The sequence below is a fragment of the Diabrotica undecimpunctata genome, chromosome 2 (genome assembly GCF_040954645.1).
Source record: "Diabrotica undecimpunctata isolate CICGRU chromosome 2, icDiaUnde3, whole genome shotgun sequence".
Lineage (NCBI taxonomy): Eukaryota > Metazoa > Arthropoda > Insecta > Coleoptera > Chrysomelidae > Diabrotica > Diabrotica undecimpunctata.
This window is the reverse complement of record NC_092804.1, coordinates 4,132,971-4,160,661: the sequence shown is the minus strand read 5'-3', so window position 1 is coordinate 4,160,661 and position 27,691 is coordinate 4,132,971. Positions and strand designations below refer to the sequence as shown.

General features: G+C 34.2%; 1 protein-coding gene across 1 annotated transcript in view; it reads left to right on the top strand.

The window, feature by feature from the left end:
* LOC140434105 (uncharacterized) overlaps positions 1 to 26,878 on the top strand; it is a 36,582-nt gene extending 9,704 nt beyond the window's left edge. The window contains exon 2 of the mRNA XM_072522137.1: positions 18,381 to 26,878. Within this exon, the coding sequence (XP_072378238.1) occupies positions 18,381 to 19,122 (742 nt within the window). The 3' untranslated portion in view covers positions 19,123 to 26,878. The remainder of the gene's footprint in view (positions 1 to 18,380) is intronic.
* The last annotated feature ends 813 nt before the right edge of the window (positions 26,879 to 27,691 follow it).

The following is a 27,691-nucleotide window of genomic DNA, read 5'->3' as shown; positions in this document are numbered from 1 at the left end:
CTTTGTCAAAGGCCTTTTCGAAATCAATAAAGCAGGTGTAAATTTCTTGGTTCATGTCTAAGCATCTCTGTGAGAGAACGTTCATTGCAAACAGAGCCTCCCTTGTACCCAGCCCTTTTCTGAATCCCATCTGAGTGTTACCTGAGTGTCCCACCTACCTCAGGCTCGACCAATTGAAGAGTTCTGGGCAATATTAAGTCGGAAAGTCTATAATAACGGATGGGAAGCACAAAATCAGGAACAGTTAAGACGTCGCATATATACAAAAATAATTAGAGAAATTGACGCCGAGGTCGTCCAAAGGATGATGCAACGTGTCAGGGGAATTATTAGGCAAATCGAAAATAATGGTCCCTTGACTGTCATTTGAGTTAAATTGTTGAATAAATTAATAAAAATATAAGATTATTGTGGTCAGAGTTATATGCTTTTGAAATTTTTCCCAAAACTTTAGGACCATACGTTATTCCAACACTTCCAATATATTTCCCTATTTATCATGTGTAAATTTCCATTCAAATAATGACACACAATTTAAAATTTTAATAAGCGACTGATAGGAATATTTTAAATGAACAAAATCGGCTTCCTTTATGGAATATGATTAGTTTGTTTTGGATTTTGTTATTTTTATATATTAGTGCAGTAAATTCGCAGTCAAATATTTTTGTTTTTATACGTATACATTACAAAAGTTTATTTTATTTTTTTGGCGTATGGATTTTAAGAGTATGATAATTACACATATACAAATAATAAAATAAAATCAAACTAAGTATTAACCCCTTACTGCATGATTTTTGTATTTAAAAAAAATCTACGATTAGAAACTTGACAAGATTACGGTAAAAATACAAAAAAAATCCCACTTGGTTAGTATTTTGTATTTTTTTTTTGTGCGTCATATATGGCACACAAAATGCAACAAATAAACATTTTTGTTTAAAATGATCTCAGCTACATTTTTTATTTGAAATATTTTTTTCTACGGTGTACAGATTCTGTGTAAATCAATTTTTTTACGTTTTTACCCCCCTCGAGGGGAGTTTTAGGGGGAAGCCCGGGGGTAAAAGTACAGTAGACTCTCGGTTATCCGAGTCCCGACTAACCGAGCCTCTGGATTAACCGAGGTAGTAATTGAAAAGAACAAATTATGTAATAAATTAGCTTGGAGAGCGAGATCAAGTGAAAGCGTGTAAGCTGGCTGTTGGTACGCTGAAGAGATGGATCACTAGCGAGTGTTATTCTTCTAGTCCCTATGCTTCTACTTGCCACCTTCCCACCCACTTCCCTACCCGTCCGTTTGAGTGATCAAAGCTAGCTGTTCGGTTCGTCCCACTGTAAGCTCTTACAAGTTCATTCGTGTCTTCTCTTTATGTAGTTTCTATGTAACTTGAAGTGCAATATGAGTTTAAAACGTAAACGAGTTGTGATTTCTTTAGAAACAAAATTAAGTGCTATAAAACGCTCGGATAAGGGTGAGTCAGTAAAAAAGGTTGCTGTTGACCTAGTTGTTGAAGAAGTGACTGTGGGAGATTAGAGACCTAAACCAAAAGATCTTGAACAATGGGTTAATAAAAACGTGAGTGGTGGAAATTATTTGTTGCGGAAAACTATAAAGAAAGGATAATACGAACAAACTTCTGAAGCCTTATATTTATGCTTTTCTAATCTTCAAGGGTTGGGAAGTATAATTAGTGGCCCCATGCTTCAAGCTAAGGCTGCCGAGTTTTACAAACGGTTTAAGGATGGCCAGGAAAATTTACCAAATACCCGATCTCCGCGTTATCCGAGTTTTTCGGTATCCGAGGTACGCGCGGTCCCAATTAGCTTGGATAATCGCGAGTCTACTGTAATTAACTTTTTTGCATTTTTTTGGGGTCTCAAAGTTGATATTCTCGGCAAAAGTCAGCTTGTTCGTATGATTTTTAGGGGTTAACTATCTGACGACTGGTCTAATAATATTATTATTATTATTATCAAACCAATAGTTTTGTAAATCCTCACCCTTCCAGATTCTAAATAAGTGATGGGAGAAAAATGAATCTCATGTTATTAAATCGAACACCTGTACCAACTTAACAATCAAACGGGTTGTGTGCGGAATTTTGAAAGGGAAGGGTTGTTTACAACCCTATTGATCTAAAAATAAGGTCAGTAGGTAATGTTATATCGTCATAGATTGTATCTTTTTTAACTTGTTAATTCGAGGGTACTATAGTAGCACATTAATTTAAAAATCGGTTATATTATAGTTATCCATTATACATTGATTCCAATTAAAGCGCCTTCAAGAGAAAGATTTAGTAAACAGACTAGAGAAATAAATAAATAAAAGACTAGAGAATCCTACCAACCAGGAAATAGAAGAAGAATAGACATAGTCAGATCATACAAACAGACACATATGGGAAGAGTGCATATAAATAGATGTCATGACTGGTTAGATAAAGAATATAGGAACGTTTTGGCAAGAAAAACAGGAAAAAAGTACAAAGAGTCAGAGGAAATATATCCAGAATCTACTGTTCGAATAAGTACAGTTGTCCCTTCGTAATCCGACAGGTATGGGACCAAAGGGCTGTCTGATTACCAAAAATGTCCGGATTATCGAAAGTGATTATATATTTGGCATTGTTTTGCTAGCAGTAGCCTACAATATTCTTAAATTTTATTAGTAAAATGCTACCCAGATTAATATGCAAATGAAACACCCATTTCGGCTAACTAAAACATGTTTATTGAAGAAATATGGAAGCTAATAAATTTAATGTACATACAGTGTGTAAATAATAACTTATATACATTACAAGTACTAATAACTAAGCCGCTACATAATGCCGCAACTAAGGTAGATTAATTATGGACGTATGTAAATACATATGTACTGTGCTCACACTTTGAAGAAATCTTTGATTGTCTTTTGCTTTTTCTTGTTTAGACAGTCTGTCATTACTTGTTCTTGTATCTCCTTTAACATCAAAATTTTTTCAAAGTCATATGCTCTCTACTCGCATCAACGCATCAAATGCTTCCTGGATCACGTGTTCATCAGATTCTGTCATTTCTTTAATTATTTCATCATCTGTTATGTCAGCATTGAGACTCATCTAAAATTCACTCTTGTAAAGCTTCTCTTGATTCTGATTTTATTTAGCGTATGGACTTTCACAGTACGATAAATATACAAATACAATAATATATACATATATATTAAATATATTATTTAAACACTAAAGATGACAGAATGAATGACACTAAATATTAATGTCCAATTTACATAGGCATTCAATTGCTTCTGGGGAACATTCCGCAAAGTCCTGGAGGTTTCCACGGTAGGCACGATTCAAGCAGTCTGAAACACAATGGCTTATGGTCTGTCTAGCTAGATTGTCCGCAATCACACTGTGGACTTTCTGCACGACCCCAACTGAACAGCGAATCAGCACATTTACCATATCCGGTACGTATACGATTAAGCCTTGCCCAAGTGGACCGGGGCAGATTTGATCCGATGAAACCCTGAATTGGGGTGGATATCTTAATATAGTCCGATTCTACTGTTGGCATCCATCTTGTTGTCCATTGCCTATGTATATCATAGGAATTACCAATTTTTCGGGCAGATCGTATTGGAGGATTTCTAGATCTCAGTCGCTGGTGCTCTTTTGAGATGTCTGGGATATCTTGATGTATTGGTAATTGTACGTTGGCTACAATTTTCTGGTACTCTCTCACTAATGCTGCTGTACGGCGTAGATCTGGTGGAGCAATATTGCTCAGAGTAGGCAGCTATCTCACTGGCGTTGGTTTTATTGTTCTCGTGATTATTCTCATGGTTTGGTTAAGTTGGACATCGATTTTGCTTGTATGTGCACTATTTAGCCATACTGGTGCACAATATTCTGCCACTGAAAAAACCAAAGCTAGAGCAGAGGTCCGAAGAGTATCTGCAGAAGCACCCCAAGTTGTTCCAGCAAGTTTTGATATTAGGTTATTTCTTGTTCTTAGTTTACCGGCTGCGTTTGTAAGATGACTTTTGAAGGTGAGTGTTCTATCAAGTGTGACGCCTAGATATTTGGGGTTGTTGTTATGTTTGATAGGTGTATCATTTAGAGTTACATTTAGAGTATCGCCCGCAAGTTGATTCGACAGGTGAAAGAGACAGGTTTCAGTTTTGCTTGTGTTAGGACGTAAGCGCCAGTTCTTAAAATAGTTACTTAGTGTAGTTAAGTCCTCGTTTAGAGCTCGTTCTCCTGCTTCTTTACTATTATCTTGGAAGCCAATGGCCAGGTCGTCAGCATAAGCAAATTTTCTCGATTTTGTTTCAGGTATATCTGCTGTATAAAGGTTAAATAATAAAGGAGCTAGCACTGAGCCTTGAGGTAAGCCGTTGTTAAGTTTTCTAAAATTACTCTGTGCATCATTCATATATACCTGAAACAGTCTGTTAGTCAGTAGATTGTTTATCAGCTGACAAGTTTTGAGGCAAGGTATGATTTTCATCAGCTTATAAATAAGACCCTCTCTCCACACAGTGTCATAGGCAGCTGTGAGATCTATAAATGTTATGGCAGATTTTTCGCGTCTTTCAAAGCCAGCTTCAATAAATGTAGTTAAGGAGAGCACTTGGTCACAGCAACTTCGTCCTCTTCTAAATCCAGCTTGTTCAATTGGTACAGCATCCTCAATGGTGTTACATATTCGGTTATATAAAAGTCGTTCTAGTAATTTATAACAGCAGCTGAGTAAGGCAATAGGCCGGTAACTTAATTCTGATGAATTAGTCGTATCGTTGCAAATTTGAAGGGCAGCATCTAGTACAACTTGCACAGGTTGGTCATTGGATTCATTGTTAACTTCTATTGGAAGGAGTGGGTTGTTGGGCCAAATATTCTTCCACGATTTAATCAATGTAGTAGGCTTAACTTGCAGCCAGGCAAACGCAGCATTGATGATCGCATCTTTAATGTTAAAGTTTTTCAAAATTGAAGTGATGTCAGCATTAGGTTGACTTAAAATATTCACAAGGAGTTGTTTCTTGTAGTATGCCTTGAGAGTTTTAATAACGTTTTCATCCATGGGCTGAATCAATGCAATAGTATTTTTTGCTAGAATCAATGCAGTGTAAGTACATTGTCTCGATATATCCATCGGCAGTTTCGATTTTTAATTCTTACTTATCAGAACGTCCTGGAGCATTGTCCAACAAGAGGAGGGTTTTCACTGGCAGTTTCTTTTTTCTTAACTCATCTTTAACTTGTGGGACAAAGCTATTTTTGTACCAATCCAGAAAAACATCTTTTGTCACCCAGGCACGGCTTTCCCACATGTACGTAACATGTAGCTTCTCAATGAGAGTGAGACGTTCTTTCTGAAGTTTTTTACCAAAAACTTTTTTTCGTTTGAGTGACAAATGTCTTTATTGGAAGTTGGCGCCAGTTCAGACCAGTTTTATCAGCGTTATAAAGTTGTTCAGGAATTAGGTCTAATTCGGTGATCTTTTTGCTCAAATTCTGAATAAATTCAGATATCTCAGACTCATCTGCATTTACCTTCTCTCCACTCATCTGCAAAAATCGTATTCCGTACCGTTTTTTGAAAGTTTTCGAACCAACCTTGACTAGCCCGAAAATCATGTTAATTCCTGATGAAAAAACTAAGCATTATTTTTTAAAATGTCACCAGGAGCTTTTCTGCTTCGTTGTTGCTTAAACCATATGTGCAGAGCTTTTTCAGCATCAGGATAGACACTCATTTTAAGGATTTTTCTGTCCTTAGAATCATTCTCTACAGATTTCATAAATTTTTCGATTTTATCTTTGTTTTTCATGTCGTACACTATAGCTCGTTCAGTATCATAGAATCTAGGATATCGCAGTTGGAGTTTATCACACTCGCATCTCTTAATAATATCCCATTTATCTTTTAGAGTCAGCGTTTTGTGCTTTCGTTTTGAACTTGAGATTCATGTCGCGACAAGTTTCAGTACAAGCAGACACGGCGGCGACCTTGACGGGAGGTATGTCGGACTACCGAACGTGTCGGATTGCAAAACGGAGTATCAAAGGTGTACTGTATACTGTACATGCAAACCTGTACATTCACAATAACGAAATCGAACGGGTGCACAAATATAAATATTTGGGAACAAGCGTTAACAACAACAATGACATCACAGAAGAAATAAAAACTAGAATTGGAAAGGCTCGAGCTGCTTTTGTTAATATGAAGGACATTCTGGGAAGTCATGACATTAACTTAAACCTGAAAATGAGATTGGTTAGATGCTACATCTTCTCGATACTGCTGTCCGGAGTAGAGACTTGGACTTTAAAGAAGAGCAATATTGATAAACTAGAGGCCTTCGAAATGTGGATATACAGAAGACTTTTGAAAATACCTTGGACAGACAAAGTAACAAATAGTGAAGTTCTTCGAAGAATGAACAAAGAACGGGAGCTATTGATCACCATCAAGAGATAAAGTTGGAATATTTTGGTCATGTGATGAGAAAGAAAAAGTACCGATTGCCCCAGTTAATTATCCAAGGAAAGATTCAGGGCAAACGAAGCGTGGGGAAACGACGTATATCTTGGCTGCGCAATTTAAGAGACTGGTTCCAGTGCACATCTAACCAATTATTTAGAGCAACAGCTTCAAAGATACGAATAGCAATGATAATTGCCAAACTCCGTAGCGGAGAGGGCACTTGAAGAAGAAGACTGCATACTAAAATTAATTGAAAATAACAACTACAAACAAAAGTTAGGATTACATTTATGTTATTTATTGAATTTAAAGTCATATGTCTCCATAAACCGAGGAATGTTATATGATTTAATCTGAATATAAGCAATACCAGAAAAGTTTATAAGGCTAGTGAAGATGACGCTTAGGAACACGAAAAATAGGATAACAATCGAAAAAAAAAACTTTTCAGGCAGTTCACAGTGAATAGAGGGTTAAAACAAGGTGATTCGCTATCAACAAATTTATTCATCCTATTCGCTCCGTGCGTGACTGACGCGATACCTACCGCCTTCATCTAACAGTTTTGGACCTACCAATTTTCAGGTTAAACATATGACATTAATGACATATGTTTGACATTGTTAAATACAGGCGAAATTGACAATTATTAATAATTAACTTTTTAATTATATTTTTTCAGTTTATGTACAAAATAAATGTAGTATTAAAAACTGGGTTTCTCAAAATTCATCATAATATATCTTTTTAAGCCCAAACGGAAAAGAAAAGTTAAAAATCTAGTACTGGCAAATCAAGTTTTTCACGTGAAAGAGCATATAATTAAAAACAGTAATAGTAAAAGTTATGATATAAAAGCTAAAGTCATCAGGCACTCTGCAGTTAGCTTGAAGCCTTATAAAATATCATTTAAGGTAAATTATTTAAATATTTCAATTGCATAAAAATGAGGTTACGTGATATTTCCTTTTTCATATTAATAGCACGGATCCATCTTTTTCTTTTCTCTAATTTATATGTAATCTTTGGGAACCTATAAAAACTACACTTACTATTTTTGCTATTATTAGCACAACTAAATACGCAACGTGTATTTGCACACATTTTTGATAAAATTTATGCGTAAAAAGATAGTGTCCAATTTTGTCATATTTCGCCGCTACGCACGCTGGCATCGTTTCAAGGTACCCCTATCATGGTCACGCACGGAGCGAATAAAAAGTTTGTAAGAGATTGGAGAGAAAAAGCAATATATTATACATTGAACTCAATGATATAATGCGTTATATTCTTATGAAATAATTTTAAGTGATCCTAATGACATATTCCAATATCGTCCGTTTCTTCTTTAAGGGTCTGTAGCAAACTTCCAGCTAAAATTTCCTACGAGAGTGTATAGCCTTGTACCATTGGCGCACCCAGTGGGGGGTTTTGGGGGGTTAAAAACCCGCCCCCCCAGGACCCTATTCCGACACTGTTACACATTTTAAGGACTCAAAATGAAGGTAACATCATAAAAAAAATTTCGGTGACCAACCAAACCCCCCGCCCCCCAGAGGCAAATTGTGCGCTACTGCCTTGTACCACTCCTCTTTTTATACTTATATAATCCGATAGTTCTTGTTCCACTTTTATTTTTGCCACTTGATGCCAGTATAAATTTGTGAGTATTCGTAAATCTTCGACATTTTAAAAAGTCTTTTTAAAATCAATTGTGCAGATACATACATTTTGATTGGATACAATACTTGGATCCTGCCAAAGACTTCTTTGAAACCCAAGCCACTCGTAAATTCGAATTGAATATTATCTAATAAATCCAAATTTTGACCAATATCATTCTCATTGATGTAAATTGGTTGAATCTACTGTAATATATAAATTAATGTAATTGGACAAAGAGTAAACAATAGAAAATTATGATGTTGATTTTAATAAAACTAAATGAAGGATGTTACACCTTTTTTGTTTTGATCTAATTTCTTACCAGGTCACTTTGCCACGCGGAGTCAGATTTGATCTTAACTGCATAAAAAATCTGACACCAAGAAAAAAATGATTTTATAAAATATTGCAGAGCTGCTATCAAATACAACTACTTATGTGTGATTAACGTCTGTACAATGGCGTTACTGTAATTAATAACTTACATTCCGGTCCTCGTATAGAAAACACTTTCATCAGAACTGATTTATGGAGAGCCAATCTCGTACGATATTTCTAATCTCCAATTACGTTACATTTTGGGCAAAATGTATTCTATCTTTAGCAAATGATAATTTTCGATGCAAACCAATGACCTTGATCGCGATTTATGGCAATATTTATTAATTGAATGATAATTTACGTTCACATAAATAAATTTTTGTAAATGTGTATGTGCTAATGTGTACGTATTAACTCTTTTATTTATTTGTTCATATCAGCGTTTCTCAAACCTTGTTTTGCCCCGTAGACCACTTACCGATATGTTTTGATGCATTTTTCGAAATTTTTTGGATGAGCTCAACTCTACAGGGTGTTTCAAAAAGGTATGTCATAAATTAAATCACGCATTCCGGGGACAAACATGAATTGATTGAATCCAACTTACCTTAGTACAAAAGTGTACACAAAAAAAGTTACAGCCCTTTTAAGTTACAAAATAAAAATTGTTTTTTTGCATTATCTCCTAAACTACTTGACGTTTTGTAATAAAAATGGACACGTTACTTTCTTGTTCTGAAAGGATTTTTCATACAAAAGAAACAACAAAATATAAGCGCACAGAAAAATTTTAAGGGGAGTGTGAAGCTTTAAATCCCCCCAAACTTTTGAGTACTTTTAAATCAAATGAATTTTGTGGCATCATTAGTTTAACACATTATTTTTAAAACTTTTTTGCCTCTTATCACTTTTTTCAAAAAACATTTATTGAGTTACGGCCCTTTCCATTAACCTTTAAAAAATTACGTGCAACTAAATAAATGGCTTATGAATTAACAAGTACAAAAAAATGTCTATAAACGGTATCGTTTTAATAAGGAAAACCGAATGCGCTGAAAAATCATATTTTTCTGACGAAATTGATTTGCAGCTTCAATTATTCTAACCCTCAATTGTTGCTCGTCCTCTATTGTTATAAAATACACTTTCTCTTTCATAAACCCCCAAAAGCAAAAGTCCATGGGGTTAAGACCTGGACTTCTGGGTGGCCAAGAAATAGGTGCGTCACGACCCTTTCCAATCCTCCAACCAGGATAGTGCCTGCAAAGGTATTCCCGGACTTCTTCCCGGTAATGCGGTGGAGCGCCATCTTGTAGAAACCACATATTTTGCCTTATTGCAATATCCATTTCTTCCAAATACTCCTGTAAATCGTTTGCCAAGAACTGCAAATAATTATCACCATTTAAATTGTTGGGAAGAAATACTGGGTCCATTAGATTTTTATCCACAATTCTTGCACAAACATTAACTTTGAAAGTCCTTTGGTGATGAGTCGTTTTTTCGTATCCGTAGAAAGTAATAATTGTAATTTTATGGCCAACTAGGAAAAAAATAGTTTTTCGAAAAAGTGATAAGAGGCAAAAAAGTTTTAAAAATAATGTGTTAAACTAATGATGCCACAAAATTCATTTTATTTGAACATACTCAAAAGTTTGGGGGGATTTAGGGCTGCACACCCCCCTTAAAATTTTTGTGTGCGCTTAGATTTTCTTGTTTCTTTTGTATGAAAAATGCTTTCAGAACAAGAAAGTAACGTGTTCATTTATTACAAAATATCAAGTAGCTTAGGAGATAATGCAAAAAAACAATTTTTATTTTGTAACTTTAAAGGGCTGTAACTTTTTTTGTGTACACTTTTAAGGTAAGTTGGATTCAATCAATTCATGTTTGTCCCCGGAACGCGTGATTTAATTTATGACATACCTTTTTGAGAAACACCCTGTATTTAACAAAAAAATCCTATTAACTACCTTGAAAGGTTTTTTGGTTAGTTGATACATTTCTTCCTAATTTGATGTGTTATTTATTTATTTATTTTGTGTGGGCAATAATTGTAAAATAAAAACATGCAAGTTTATTTCATATTTTAACCTGATGCTCTGATGCCAGTTGTTCAATTGGTGGCTTTGGAATTGTTCAATTCTTTGCTTCAAATAAGCAAGGTGGAGTCTTAAATCTCCACATTCAACCAGTTGCAAACTAGTTCTAATTTCATAAGCGTATTGGTAACCGCGATAAAACCTCTTTCCATTAGAAGGTTTCTGGTTTGTGGGGTTGGCTATGTAACACGGTAGTTAAAAAACTTTACAATGAAGTGAAAATTTCTAGTGTATCTTGTGTATCTACTGTTTCTTATCTGACAATCAGGTTCACTGAAGATGGCGAAGATCGGTTACTCCAGAGTGACGTATAATCGCCTGGTTTCTAACAGGGACTAAGGGCTTTAGTTATCAATCACTACTACATGAATATCATGATGCAACAATATCGACGAAGCAATAATTTTCTAAATCCTGTAATGAAGAGTACGAGCGCGGTTAGACCATTAGTTATTGGCGGTATTTAAGTAATTACTGAAGAATTATAAATCTGAACTTAATGTCGGTTTCAGATTTTAATTTCAGGTTCACATGACATTTATTTTGTTAGTAGCTTTTACGCCTACCTTTTACTATATAATACTTCAACCAATAAACAATATTTGTATTACAAAACGATATTCATAAATATTTTGGGTCTTAGTTGAAGATAAATATTGTTGACAAAGCAGTTTTATTTTTGTTCTAACATCAGTATTAAACAGAGTGATATAATAATATTATTTGCAATGATGGAACACGATGCGCGCCATTTAATTATCATTATTGACAACATTAAGTTTATTATCAATGAATGTATGTAATACGTTCAATAATTTTTATATGCATATACGAAGTGCAAATTCTGCATTGTTGCCCCAGTCTTATTTATGAAAAAATTGTGTATTTCACGTAATAATGTTATACAAGCTTTTGAATATTCTCTCTCACACACAGACACACACATACACACACACACACACACACACACACACACACACACACACACACACACACACACACACACACACACACATACACACACGCACATAGTGATCAACCCTGCCCCTATTAACATGTGTATACCATTATGAAGTGACATCCACATGTCCGAAGGTCAAACGGGTCTGACCTCACTATGAAGTGGTACCTATCTGACCCCCAGGCTTTCCCTTTATCCCTCCCCAACGTGAGACTTACGTCGGTAGGCTTATGATCTTGAAAGTTACTTCGGGTGTCCTGAGTAATGCAACACCCTCTGTTTCTCATGACTGTGGTTAGGCCACCTATCTGTAGGGATAGCACACAATATCTGTATTGATAGTTTTTCTCCCTATTCGCATTACTGACTCTATATATAAGCTACTCTAGCACGACTTCGGGATTTAATAAAGATATGTGTTTCGAACAGAGGGCCACCCGCCTAAGTTGATGACTTTCTGTCCAAACTTTGTGTGTGCTCTATCACTCAGCCGCCGATTTGGCAAAATAAATTTTGTTTTAGCTAGGATGCCCAGCCTACTCCTCGTAGGCTGGGCATCCTAGTGGTGTAACCACCAAGCCAATGTTTGTCGCCCCTGGTCTCGATGCTCAGGTACGCGATAGGGTCTCTATGTGACCTACCATAAGGGCCTACTCCTAAGCGGCTGCGTAAAAGATCTGATGAACCTTTTATACTTATTCATTTAGTTTTAGTGAAAGCATCGGTATTTAATTGAACTTGTACAGAGAATTTAAATGGCTGAAGGTGTTTTTTTATCCTTAACTATGGGGTGAGCATTTACAAGTGTATGGTGCTCTCACACACCCCGTATATATGTTTACTTAAATGTTAAGAAGTGTCCATTCCCAGGTGTATATTGCCATCATACACCCCATGTATATTCTTCTAGAGGTTTTTTTGGGCCTTCTTTTACCGCTTGCCTTGACTGTTACATGGCTATCTCAGTATTCTTAGATCCATCTGGTCCACTCTATATCCTGCTAGTTGTTGTTTGGGCCGTCTGTGCACCGTCCTTAGGTTTTCATCATAGTCTGTTAACTCTCTTAATATTCTGTTGGGATGGTTTCTGAGGTCGTTGAAAATCTCGTATACTCTCTCGTCTATTGTTTGTAGGATCTTCTTTTGGTTTGAGTCTCTATATACGTGTCGTATCGGAACTAGTAACTATGTGGAATTTATATAGTTACTAGTTGTTATCCAACATTGCACAATGTTACGCAACATTGCGCAATGTTAGTCCGAACGCTCTTTGTTTGGATCTCGTCTTGAAAAAGACAAGATCTGTTGTTTGTTCTTATAGGACGAAGAAATAAAACAACAATATTTGGTAAAAAAACTCAGCCACAGAGTCTTTAGAAAATACGTAGAGCCCTTAGAGCAAAGTGCTCTAGGAGCGCCCGTAAAGGGCTAGAGAACGACTGCCTCGAGATCCGAAATGTCCCTTATTTAAAGGTGTTTTAACTTTTATATGAGATTTTCGGATCTCCCGTCCAATCAAATTTAATTAAAGCTCCAGAAGGAAGGGCGATGCGCATCAGGGTGCGTATAAGTTGCACCAGGATGACATACGTATCTTAACGGTACGTATTTTGGTATTCCCTGCGCTTCTCTGATTATGGAGTTTTGGACTGTTTGGATCTTCTCCCTGTTTGTTTTGCAGGTCTGTCTCTATGCTGGAGAGGCATATTCTAATGTTGGCAGGATAATGCTGTTTGCAACTGTGATCTTTGTTTTGAACTTCAGCTTACTTTTCCACCCCATTAGCGAAGAGAGTAGACTTCTTAATGCCTTGGCTTTGTAGACCGTTTGGTTTACATATTATTGAGTAACGTTAGATCTCTATTTTAGTAACGTTTTCTATATAATAGGTATTTATAAAAGCTTCAGCTTACTGCAATTCGGTTCATTCCTAATGTTTTAAAACCAGAACATTTGTCGTCGTTCAACTCTTCTCTTATTATAAACTTTGTCCTTTATTATCAACTGGGCTGAATTCATATTCTTCATTTCTTAAAAGAGGTCCTAAATAGCTGACATTTTCGTGAATATAATCATCACTTTAGTTCTTTATTGTATTAAAATTCTCATATCCATAATTTTGCACTATCTTTATCAGCCGTGTAACGGATCTTTTTCACTTTATTCAATCAGTACTATCTTTTAGGACTTTAAGAAGACTATTCAAAGTAAAAATGATGTCGATTTCCGATAAGATGGTACCTTCTACTTTTAAGCTGGCGTTTATTGTACCAGTAGATCTCTTCACCTAGTCTCTCGTCAATACTCAGTTCTTCGTTAAAAATTCACTAATTCATGCTCACTGTTTTACCAACTGCTTTGGCTAAAAGTTTTTAGAAACTAATTATAGTCTATCAGGGGCTAGGAAAGTGACGAGAACTTAGATCAAATCAAAAAAATGCCAAGTAACATTGTCCTTTAGACATTATCGAAAGAAAAATTGTAATTTTTTATTGCTCACGCTTCAGCCCATCATATTCATTCATATATGGAAATATATCCGATCAATTTACATAAATAAGAATGAGTCGAACTCAAAATTTGAATATTCTTTACGAATGAAACGCGTAAAAAATATAAGTAGCCGATTCAAACAATTCACACTACAATTCTGAATGAAATGAAGTAATTTGCACATTCATCATTAAAATGATAATGAAATTGTTACCGTAACAAAAATATTGATATAAACTTGCTGACTACTTGTAGTATATCATATTTATACTTTGATATTACAACTTACGCTCAAAATAAATAAACAAACACCTTGCAATTGCCAAACAAAACCATCTCACACACGATCAGAGGTAGAGTTAACTCGTCGATTTCGCTTTATTCAATTTACAGAGTCAGGAAATCAAAAAGACTTAAAAAATTTATTTACTTGGATACATATTCCAATATAAAGTTGTTATTATTTTCTTGTCAACCACAAACCTTGCAAGGTGTTCACGTACTTTTAAGTAATACATAGGTAATTTAGGAGCAAAGCCACAATTTTTTGTAATGAAAATTATATTTTTAAATAACGTTTACGTTAACACCTTAATAGCTCTATTTTACTGTGTACAGCTTTTCCAACTAGGAGTAGTGTTGGAAAATTCTCGAGAATGAAAAATCAGAGAATATTCTCGATATGGAGAATTTTCTGAGAATGACCCTATGTCATTCTCAGCTTAGGGATAATGTTAAAGATGAAAGGGTATTAAGAATCATGAAATTATATACAAAATTATGGGACGAAACAACAGTGTTCTTTATATATAAAAAAATACAATTTATTTGAGAAGTATTTAAATTTTCTTCATAACAGCAAATAAGGGATGTGGTGATCTAATCTGAAAAGATGAGGCCTCAGATATTTCTACCATTAGCTCATCATGGTCATCTTCATTCTACATTTCAATGTACTGATGAGGAGTTGTGGGATTTTGTTGTTCACGAGTCGCCAGCTCAGTCAGGGACTGGTCTACGTCTAACGATTTTAAATTGTTAGCAATAAAAGTTACCTTACCAGCCCGTTCAGCAGTAAGGCGGTTTCCTTTAGAGGAGTGGATAAAACCATAAGTACTGAAACTTCTTTCAGTCGCTGCACTGGATGAAGGCATGCTTAATATATCCACTGCTATTTTAGTTAATTTTTTTCCGAAACACGTACCTTTCCAACATATGATCGAGTTTAGTTTTTCAATGGATTTTACAACATATGGTTTTCCAAAAAATCTCTACTTGGACCGATAAAGTGCAAAATCTGTCATTATTTTAGCCGAGTCATCAAGATATTTTAAAGTGGCTAAATTATCTATAAACTCAGTTCCCTCAACTTGTTTTTCTCTGCTTAAATGAACACCATTAATTTTAGAATCCATTATATTCTTTGCAAAACGAATTGAATGTATTGGCATTTGTTTCCTTTTAGAGACAAACATCTTTATTGCCTTTTCTTATTGTTTCCATAATGGACTTGAAGATGTAGACTTTGTCCATATGGTTTTTTAAGTTAAAAAAACACTCAGTTACCTGACTTAGTCGAGGCTTATCTGACTCTAATTTAGAAATATAGTAAACAATAGGATTGATCCCAAACAAACCCCTCAACAAAAAAATATAAATTTGTTTTTAGTTGCAATTTTTGTTGTATGTAGCCATAAGAAACCACCTATAATTACTTTAATTATTTTATATATTTTTCACTTACCTTCACTGAACGAACCTAACTGTTCGTTGAAAGCAGTTGATGATCCTTTTCAAATAATTGTCTCGCTCCCACCGGGCATTGTTTCACCATTCTTGTTGCATTTTTCACGTATCGACTATCACAAAATTTGCAAAACTACGTTGTTTTACCTTGTACACTTTTAATTTTAAAGTAATTTCAAATATTACTTTTAGGTTTTGTAGTAAATTTTGCTTTACTTCGATCCATTCTAAATATTTGCTCGTTAATATTGCACCAAATAATAAATACTGACACTGTAAACACTACCTAGTGGTTCGTGGGATTCCCCGGCTACTTCGATTTTCTAATTTGGAATTTTCTCCAAAATCGCGTCAGCGATTCTCCATCCGGCCAAAGCGAAAAAGCATTTCATGAGCGGAACGGCAAGTAGGTGTTTGGGCTTCAAGAAATATAGTGATTGGAATGAAAAAAATATACTAGGTGAATTGGCAAAAACAATATACATATTTTTTAAATTATAATAATTTGACCCATATCTACCCCTAGTTTTCTACCATAGAATAATCTCTTGAGATTATTTTTTTTTTACATATCGCGGATCCACAAATTTTTGTTGGGGGGGGGGGTCATAGGTCTTGAGGGTGATTTTGATATAGGATTTAGATTTTTGCACCTTTACGATTGATATGATTTGTGCCTTATGTAAGGGATTTTCTCAATATTTATTTTAAGCGATATATTAAACCAATGGGAAATTATAAAAATCCAAACACCCTACGGGTGCAAAGAAGGATACAACATTAAGGGGTCTTAAACTTAAACCAAAAAAACATTATAAACCCACACACTCTATAACAGCAAAATCAAGACTATTAAACCAAACGAAAGTTATTAAATTATATATAGTGAAAGACCAAGGAATGTCAATTTAAACTAGGTATTTTAAAGACAATTAATTTAAATCCACCTATCCTATGGCTACAAAATCAAGAACAAATCAAGGCAAAATAAATATAAACCAAAGCTAAGTAATTTAAATGCAATAACTCAATGTAAGTGTAAACATTAATGAATGTATTTAACATTCCTAATAAACTCTATCTTATCGTTGGTTATCCGATATTAATTTGTAAAAACATTCATTTATTCCTTTGGAAACATGGACTCTCGGAATTACACGTATGAGGCGTATAGAAGCCTTTGCAATATGTGTTTTTCAAAGGATGCTGAAGATTTCGTGGACAGAGCATGTGACCAACAACGAGATGTTGAGAAGAATGAGTACTGAGAGAGAACTGCTAAATATTGTAACAGAAAACAGAAAAACGAGTTATTTAGGACATGTTTACAGAGGAGAAAAATATAACTTTCTACGACTTATAATGGAAGGAAAAGTAGAAGGAAAAAGAGATCCAGGAAGAAGAAAATGTTCCTGGCTGAAGAGTGTAAGAGACTGGACAGGCATGGACACACATTCGATACTAAGAATAGCCCAAGATGGAGAGCAATTTGCTGTAGTTATACCCACCCTTCTGTAATGAAGAAGGAACCCTAAAAAGAAGTGTAAACAGCATTTTATTTAAATTAATTTATTGAACAAAAAACATAATCTAATTTAAGAATAGTTATTTCTATAATTAGGCACATTAGGCTATAAGTGAGTGAAATATTTTTTTACTCGGTATTGAAATTTTTCTCACGAATTGTCAGCAAAAGCCGGCAACGAGTGGTAAATAAAAGTTAAGTGATTAAAAATAGTATAAAAATAAGAGTAAATATTATATAATTTTATAAAATGTATTCTTTTCTAAAACAACTCGAAGATTAAATAGATTCATAACTTTCGGTGAAAATCGTTCTTCTAAATCAGTGAAGATATTGTCTAAAAGGGGTAAATAAATAGATCTTCGGAAATGTTTTTCGCAAGAGTTAGCAGGTTGGTTTTGAGGACAGGTTTGACGGGAAATTATACGAGGCATCTTCAATTTAATATCTAGTTGTTCAGCTATTTCCTTTACTTCATAGTAAAGTTTGCTAAAAACAGATTCAGCATTTGATTTTTTATTTTGAAGAATGCATTTAGTGCCACAATACTGTGTGGGCGGTAATTCTATCTCATCGATAATCGAAGGATTCTCTGGCACTCAAATGACGAATTGACAAAATTTGAAAATCACGTAAGTCTGAATTACCGGAAGTCGAGGTAGCGTTAGTCGAGGTATTACTTTATTCAGAATTGTTGATTTTTTAAAAGAGCAATGTAAAAAGGCTTCCGCATATGTCTACACTTACCCCTAGAATAAATGAATTTGAATGAATGATTATTTTTTTTAGGATTATTTCATTGATATTTAATTTTGTTTGGGGGGGGGGGTCATGGACCTGCGTGACCCCCACCCCCTTGAATCCAGCCACTGACCTTGATTTTGCGGTTAAATTTGAATTTTCACTCACGAAATCGTGAAAAAATCACTATAATTTATTGAATTTAAATCACTATATATTATTCTTAACTGAATTATATTTGAGATTTATATTTTTCTAGAACGGCTTTTCTTTGTTCTATTTAGGTTATATTTATTTTTCAGACTGTGACTAATATCTCTACTTATATTTTTAGGTCAACTACGCCGAAACTACATATTCCAGAACCAGTGCAAACCACCACACAGCTTCCAACATACTTAGCACAAATGGGCAAAGGACTGACCTCAATACCAAAAGGAGCACCATCAGTCAGATCAGTAAATTACGGTTACAACAACATCTTCAACTTATCTGCTAATATCTTCTCATACAATGGATTCGCCGTACTAGATAGAATACAGCTGAGTCATAACCAGATCACAATAATACACCAAAGAGCCTTCCGGCATCTTAATTATCTGAAGGTTGTTGATTTGTCTGGCAACAATTTGACTATACTGGATGTAAATACTTTCAAAACTAATGTTAATTTAGAAAAACTAGATTTAACGACTAATAAGATACGTTTTAGAAATAGGCCCTTTTTGAAGTCGGCTTCTTTAACAACTTTAATTTTAAGCGATAATAGAATAGAGCAAATATTCGAGCTCAATTTTACTAAACTACCAAAACTAAGAAACCTAGTCCTTAATTCTAATGTCATGTTTGTAATAGCTGACCACAGCTTCCAACCCTTAACGAATCTAGTCTACCTCTCTCTAGCTAACTCCGGAGTTTATAGACTAAGCGAAGAAATGTTTAAAAACGGGAGTTACCCGAAAATTATAGACGTCACTGACACCCCTCTGGCTAGTAAATTTAACCCGCCCTTGAGGAAAGTTAAGAACGAAGGTGTGGTCAGTCTCATTAACATAGATAAATACTCATATTTTTAATTCTCCTCGTAGAAGTCTTCATATTGAAGACGATTGGTACTATAAATTTGAAGACAATGTGGTATCATTGTCACAGACTGAACTTTTTAGTTGTGACCTCAGACGAAGTATTATTTCCATGTTCTTGGCACAATCTGAGGTAGAGGTGGACGAGATGAACGATAATGTGAGCATGCTGTGTTGCTGAATGTGATGATATATTTATACGAATATTGTGAAGGTGTAACGTGAGAATGTATGATCAAATATTAACTATGTTGTTGAAAGTACTCCATTTGCAAAATATTGTAAGTAAAATTAAACTGACGATTCGGTTTATTTACACTTTTATTTAATAATTATACAATTGCTTTAATTTGCATTCTATAAAATACAGTTTAGACTATTTCTTCATATTAATAACTGGTCTTTATATAGCTATTTAATAATATTCGAGATGATTCGGCTAAACAATCGAAAAATATAGAAGAAAGTCATTTCCCCAAATTATTATCTCAAACCTTTATTAACTGAGGATTGTGGATTGATATTATATAAGCAGTTAATAAAAAAAAAATAACATAAAAAGGCGATTTAGTCATTAGCTGCTTTATTTTGGATAATTTTGTAATGAAAATACGACGAAAGTTATTATTTTAACGTTGTACCCCAGTTTAAAAAAAGAAAAAGAAAATTTGGTCCAGGAGAACCCGAGATATGTTATTTTTTCTGAGCGTTGTATTTTTGTTTTGTACTTCGTGTAGGCCTCTCGTTTCTCTTTACATTCCTCTTTTATTTCTTTTCTGAACCATGGTCCATTGTTGTTTAAATACACCATGGTCCAGAAAAGAAATAAAAGAGAAATTTAAAAAGAAACGAGAGGCCTACACGAAGTACAAAATATTAAATACTCCAGAATCCCGAGACACCTATAGAATAATACGAAATGACATACATCTTCAATACAACAGCCAAGAAATACAATATGATAATATCAGCAGAAAAAACTAAATGTATGACAACATCTAAATACCCACTACGATGTAAAATCGAAATTGATGGAAAAATAATAAAGCAGGAAGCAAGGTTTAAAAGTAACAAAGCTTAAAAGCAAGTAAAGCGGCGGCATCTCTTAATGACACAATCTGGAAGAACCAACACCTAAGACAAACAAAAACAAGAATCTATAAAGCAGCATTTAGATCTATATTAACATACACGGCGGAGATAAGACCTGGCATATCTAAAACGAGACGACTACTAGAAACAAGAGTGAAGAAAATACTTCGACGAATATCAGGGAGAAGTCTGTTGGATAGGGAGAGAAGCGAAAACATAAGAAGAGCATGCAATATAGAAGACATACAGGGGTGGGTGACAAAACGGAAATAGGAGTGGAACGAACACATTAGTAGAATGGCAGAGGATAGGATAGTACGAATAGCACGAGATAAGTCACCAAATGGACGAAGAAGTATTGGCAGACCAAGAAAAAGACGGAGCGATAATTTAAACCATTTATTAGGCTAATATTGAAGAAGAAACAGGCTTTAAAGCCTACATAAAAGAAGGAAGAAGAAGAAGTATTTTGAACCTGTGTTGGATTTTTAAAAGAGCGCGGCTAGCTCATTAGTAGGCTACACTCCTTTTACTCTAGTCGGAAAGCAAAGTACTCTGCAGCCCTAACATAATTTTATAGTGTAACATAACCATCTTTAAGCTGTTTTTATAAGAATAAACTATTAATTATGCTTATCCCCAGGTATTCGGTTTTTAACGCACAAATATCAGAAGAATCATTATGCAGTTGATTTGTAAAATGCGATTATCTTCAAAACTGTTAAGGTTTGAAATTATTAACAAGTATATCTCTTTTATGTTGATATAGTGTATCTTTAATATTTTTGTATAAATGTGGAATATATGACGTGTCCTCTATCAGATTCATTAAAGTATGCATCAAATTATAAATCCTAATACTCAAAAGTCCTCATTTATAAATTTTTAGGCATGAAAGTTGCAGCAAAAATAAAATTTTTAATTTTAACTGTCTGTACATTCTAACATTCTGTATCTCTTTCAATTAATGTCAACTGTCAACATTTTATTAAATCAAGTTAACTGAAATCTTAATATTATAAAGTGTAGAATCTACTTTTTCTTATTAGGACAGCATCAGCGTACCTGATATTGTTTCTGATGGTTCCCTTAATGTTGATTCCACCTTGAACCTCGTCTAATGCTTATGTGAATATAGATTCCGAATACAGATTAAATAATCATGCTGATAAGACGCAACCTTGTCGCACTTCTCATCGGATTCGTATATCTTCGGACGTTGTGTGCTCAATTTCAATTGCTGCCGTTTGGTGCAAATATAGTTAGATAATTCGCAAGTCTTGTTAATCAATTTCAGTATTTCTCATAATTTCGATCATCTTTTGATGGTTAACGCAGTCAAATACTTTTCTATAATCAATAAAATATGCATATACATCTAAATTCATATCTCTGCATCGTTGTGTTAACACAATTAAGGCAAAAAGAGCTTCTCGTGTTCCCAATCCGTTTCGAAATCCGAATTGAATGTCATTCATCTCAAACTCACACTGGCTGATTGAAAAACTCCACCAAACCACCGTGCCCTTTCCATTCCTGAGAATAATCCAATTTTACTTAACCGCTCGAACTATACGAGTCAATGTCGAAAGCTAACTATCCCCGCATTCACTCCTCTTGCAGGAGTACCTCAGGGCTCAATAATTGCGCCAATACTATATACAGTCTATAACAACGACCTCCCAACCCCCTACAACTGGTCTGAGAGTATCCTGCTATACGCTGAGTTCTAGGACCTCCCACCCAAACCACGTTCCTTCCAACTTGACCAAATAATCGAGTGGTAAGTAACATTAGACCCTTCAAAAACTCAACTCACTTTATTCAGAACTCCCAAATGCTCCCGCATAGAACTGAAACAACGAAACACATAATGCTCAACGGAGAAAGGCTCGATTTTAGACCGTCAGTGTCCTACTTGGGTGTTGAATTCACAAAGACACTCAATTGGAATACTGACCTTAGAAACACCCTTGACAGGGTGAAGAAACAGGCCCAAATTCGCTAACTCCTAACAGCACTAAGTGGTAAATTTGGGAACATTAGTCAAGTTACTCTTCTACACACATATAAAATCTTCTTAAGACCAATTATCAAATACAAAGTAAAAATCTATACTCTACTAAACAAAAAACAACTCAATCAAGTCATGACCGTAGAAAGAATAATCCTGAGGAGAATTATGGGTAAAAGCCCCGACTTTCTGTCATCATTAATCCACCAAATAGCAAAAGTAGACTCAATCCATGATAGGATACTTAACCTAAGTAAAAGATACGTTCCCTCCACAAAAAATGGCTCGAACACCAGATCATTTTAACAAAAAACTCAGATTCCCAAAAACAAAAGTTCCATTCCCGCCTGCTAAGCTTCTAAACATAGCAGGCAACGAACTTTCTGATGAGTACAGGAATATATTAGAAACCATCCCAATAAAATATCGCAGGCATTAATCTTCACTTGCCAAAAATGCTGAAAAGAGCCGTTCCTAATAACCCTTAGAACTGTCTAATTAGTAACTGCATGGAATAGATATTAAATGGTAAACAGTAACTTAACCTTTCCTAGTCGAAAGCCTATAACGAGAGTCGACAGCCTATAACGAGGTCATGATAACGTTCAACCGGTTACTATTTCTTCCTTGGCACCTTGGTCCTTCTTTGTTTCTGTTCCTCTATAGGTTCGACTATCTTTTATGGCTTTCATATGTTTAGCTACTATCAGCACATGGTATATTTGATTAATTTTCTGCCCATCTATTGATATCGAACTACCTTTATAAATTTCTTTGTGGTCAAAGTAAGTACTCACGATGCGCATATTCCTTTCGAATGTAAATTCTATTACTCTTCCACCTTTTAGGTTAATATCCTTGTATTTACTCTTTACACCAGTTGTTTGCTTGTGTACATCTTCACTGCCCATCTTTGCGTGGCAACTATTGTACTTGATAGACATTTAATTGTAAATATATTAATTTAATGCTTGTATTTGCTTCTAATACTATTTTCTTGTGGCATTCCTATATCATCTATTATATTAAAATGAAAATAAACAACGATTTTGATTAAAAATAGGTTATGTTTGATGTTTCAGTTAAGAAATTATTCTCAACATACGATTTTCGCGATGTAAATCGAAATGTCAAATATAATAGATAGTTTTTACATTTGTTTAGTCTCCTACTTAACAAAACACAAGCCCAAAGGCATCCTGTAATATTAGTAATTGCAAAGCGCACAAAAACTTAGCGATTTCATATAATAAAAATTCATTTTGCATGCATAAAGTGCCTCTGTCACATCCTCTCTCTTCTTTATCGTGAATATTAAACCGAGTTTTGCATGTCATTAGTTCTGTTGCTTCCTGTCGATGTTGTTATGCTATGTAAACGGTCCGCAATTCGAATAACACGCATATATATTGCCTTCTATCACGCTAAGACGAGATTTTGTTAGTTTTTTAACTTATAGGAGTTTATAAATGATCCTCTAATAGGACGACTGTAGATGAAAACTCATTTATATGATGCAGCAATCAAAAAGTAAAAGTTCAGGTAGTGAGATAGTTATTCGATCACTTAAAATTCAATTTTTTGTTTAACCTTCATCAATGCGAGGTCGAATCATCAGGTGTTCAGATGGATTATATGATTTGTTGCAGTTTAAAACAAAATTATTAAAAACATCCCCGATTAATACGTTTCCTTTCTTGTGTTGTTTCAAAGTTCTTAAGAGCGTAGGCGCAAAATTTCGTGCCAATGCTTTTTAAATGCAATCATTTTTTTCGAATCCTGAGAAAACTAACAAATATTTTTGAAAAATTTAAACTCAGAATGAAAGATTACATTATTACCGAGGGCCAAAAGTCCCTTAGAATAAACAAAAAGTTTTTTTGAATGAGATATTTGAAATTAAAAATCACACTAAATTTTCTCTTTTTTGTCACCCTGTAACTTATTAAAATAAACATTATGGAAGTTTCCAGGGACTTTCGGCCCTCAGTAATAATGTATTCTTTAATTCTACGTTTAAATTTTTCAAAAATACTTATTAGTTTTTTTAGGATTCGAAAAAAATTAATGCATTTAAAAAGCATTGGCCCGAAATTTTGCGCCTACGCTCTTAAAGCTTAGAAAGCTCATAATCTGATGGAATCTATTGCTGACAATGCAGCTCATACTACTGCACACATACTTGTTCCCTATCAGCGTGCAGTGCTCCAAAAATGTTAAGTAAATCAATAAATGCTTCTATTTCTTCTTGCAGAATAGGATTAAAGTTTATTGCTTTCTTAGAATAAAAAATATTAGCTTTTCTATTTTTTTAAAATAAGATTATCTCTATAATTACTTCTAACAAAAACAATTGAAAAGCTTCTTTTATGCTTAAAGCTTAGCTATAAGTAGTCAAACTTACTGAAATTTTTTAATATAGTATGTTTTAATTGCTTTCCTTTTATCAAAAATGGAATTTTTGCCCACTTACTCTTTGACTCTTCACAAATTGATTCATCATGATCTTTAACAGATTTTTTCCTTTTTAATGAGCTGCTCTTTGGCTTTTGTTACAATTGCTAGCTCCTACTGTACATTCATCTTTGTCATTAGACATTTCTACTGGAGAATCTACAACTTCGTCGCTTTTGCCAGGTAGGACCAATAGTGTATTTTTTTTTGCCTTGTATTGGGTTTGACAAATTGTCTTAGGTTTCATGCACTATTTGAAGCTGGCATCTACGGTTGCAGCGGCAATCTTATTGTTGACTTTATAACCTTTGGAGAAATGCAGCATGCCCAGAACTTTATTTCTATTCAGTGAAATATTGCCACATTTTTTGAAACCAGAAACAACATTAATTTCTCTTAGTGACACATATAGCTCTTTAGGAAGAGTTGGAAATCGATCCTTTGGCAAAGTGCTTTACTTCTTCCTGGGCCTTGTTTCCATTTTAGAAAGATGGACCTCTAAGTCTGTTTAAATGGGTAGAAAAATGCGGCATCAAGACGTGTAGAGTTGCTTGGCAAAAAACAAATTTGATGTTATGTTCTTGTCAAATTTTAGCGACTTCTGCAGATAGGTGTGAGGCTAAATTGTCGCCTAAGTAGATCTTTACTTCATAGAGTTTTGATAAATGAGGTATTGCTATGGTCTTGGTCCAATCTTGAAAGCCATAAGAATCAAACCATCCTAACTTTGTTGTATCTAGAGTTTGGTGGCTCCCCAACTCTCCAGCTATCATAGATATGCTGCTCTTTATATACCGCATATTGAGGGAGAATAGTTATATCGCCAGCAGCAGCTGACGGAAGCTTTTGTGTGGAGTTCATGATCCTTTCGGGATACTTACAACTCCTTCTAGCAATAACCATTTTTCGGTCTGGGTTATCGCATAAATGGGTCTCATCATAATTAATGATATTATTTGCTGGAATGTCTTTTAATTCTATACTAAGATGATTAAAGTATTTATTGATACTCTGTTTAGTACTAGCTGCTTTAGAGTGTTTTATATTTTGACACTTACGATCCGACAGCGCTTTCTTGGGTCGTGCTAGAAATCTATGAAAAACATCAGGTCCAGACATATTATTCCTAAATTTTGGTACAGTTTTAGTTCAAATCTGAAGTCTACTAAGAGGTTTCCATCAATTTCAGACAGGGCAGTCTGACCAACTTTTTTGTTGGTCACATCTCTTTTCATATGTCTGCATAGTACAGTATGCTCTATTTCATAGTTTTCTGCAATTTTTCCAAAACTACCACTACTCTATATATCATTAATTGCTTTTCTAATGACATGGATCATAATATTTGCACTTTTTAATACTTACATACTTTCGAGGCATTTTTATTTATTTCTGACACCAGAAACAATTATTATAGTGATCAAATAATATATATTTACATAATTTAGGGTCGCATGTTTATGCTAAAAGACAAAAAAACAATCAGCTGTTAGCTATGTGTACTGAGGGTGAAAAGCAACAGAAAAAAATGTATTACAATTCACCCCAGGTTTTATAAAAACTTAACATAACCTAAAAAAATACTTTTTTAACACAAGTGCGTAAAATAATGTGAGTTTTGTTTATTGGATAATCATAAAAATATTTAAAGCAATAAAGTAAGATATTTAGAATATCATTGTCATACTTGCAGGCAAAGTTTTTGTTGGATGAAAATGTGCAGATGATTTTCTGCTGAAAGTCAGTCAACAATACAACTCAAACAGCGATGCCAACATAACAAAACATTATTTATCTTATAAAACAAGTAATTAACTTTATTTCAGAGTAAAAATTCCCTTTATATCTCAAATATCTGAAAAGTTCTAGATTTTTTATTTTTTTATGAAGTTTTGTTGCAATTTACCCCGACTCTTGCTATACACCTCATTCTCTAGTATAAACTGAAGAAGTCACGGTGAGGTTAATCATACATTGTATTTACACAGTGAATTTTTTTCGTAAAATATAGCTGAATCTATTTGTTTTGCTTGAGAAATCAAATAAAAATCTATTTGATAATTTGACGTTTAATTTCAAACAAGGTATATTAAGACTAACAGTTTGAAAACGTTTTTACTATGTAATATTTTGCAAATGTAGCTTAAAAACTAATTGATCCTATTTGTTGTATGTACCTGATTTAACTGTTTTATAATAAAATTTGTGAAATTATATTATTAATTATGTTCATCCCTTTCACAGATATGTTTTGTCCAAATATTCCCCACCATGTCTCATTAAATTGCATATTCCTACCCATACTGACACCACTATACACAATTCATCATACCATCCTACACAACATAAATTGGCAGCCTGCCATAGCATGCTGAATAGTTTAACAGAAATTCCCATATCAAAAAAATAACTTCGAGATAGAATTGAATTGAATTGAGTATCATTAAGCACATAGCAGTAACCAATGAGTGCAACGAACAAACAACAAACAAAATTTTAAACAAAAAACTGCATTAGAGAGCCCTGAAATTAGTCTTTCCACCACCAGAGAAAAAACCCAGTACCTTCTCTTCGATTACATGATATAGGCAAGGTATGAACAAAAATATCTAGAAAACACCAGATTTCAGAACAAACAACTTAAGCAAATATATTAAGAACAACAAGAGCAAAAGAAAAAGCACTTAAACAGTTCTATATACAAAGGTGGTGACTGCCCAGAAACTTTTACATCGGTCAAACGGGTAGAACCTTTAACAAACAAATAGCAGAACACAAAAAGGCTTTCAATAATAGCAAAACAAATTCAACGTACGCACTTCACTTTTAAATTCTCCATATGCAAAATAAAAGCTTTAAGCTATCTTTCTTAGACTCTATAGAAATTAATATATTAAAAAATGCAGATGTAAAAAATATAGATTTGTATAAACGTTGAAAACAAAAGTTTTCAGAGTGTTATTGTTAGCTAGAAAAAGCTTTTATAAAAAATCTACGAATAAA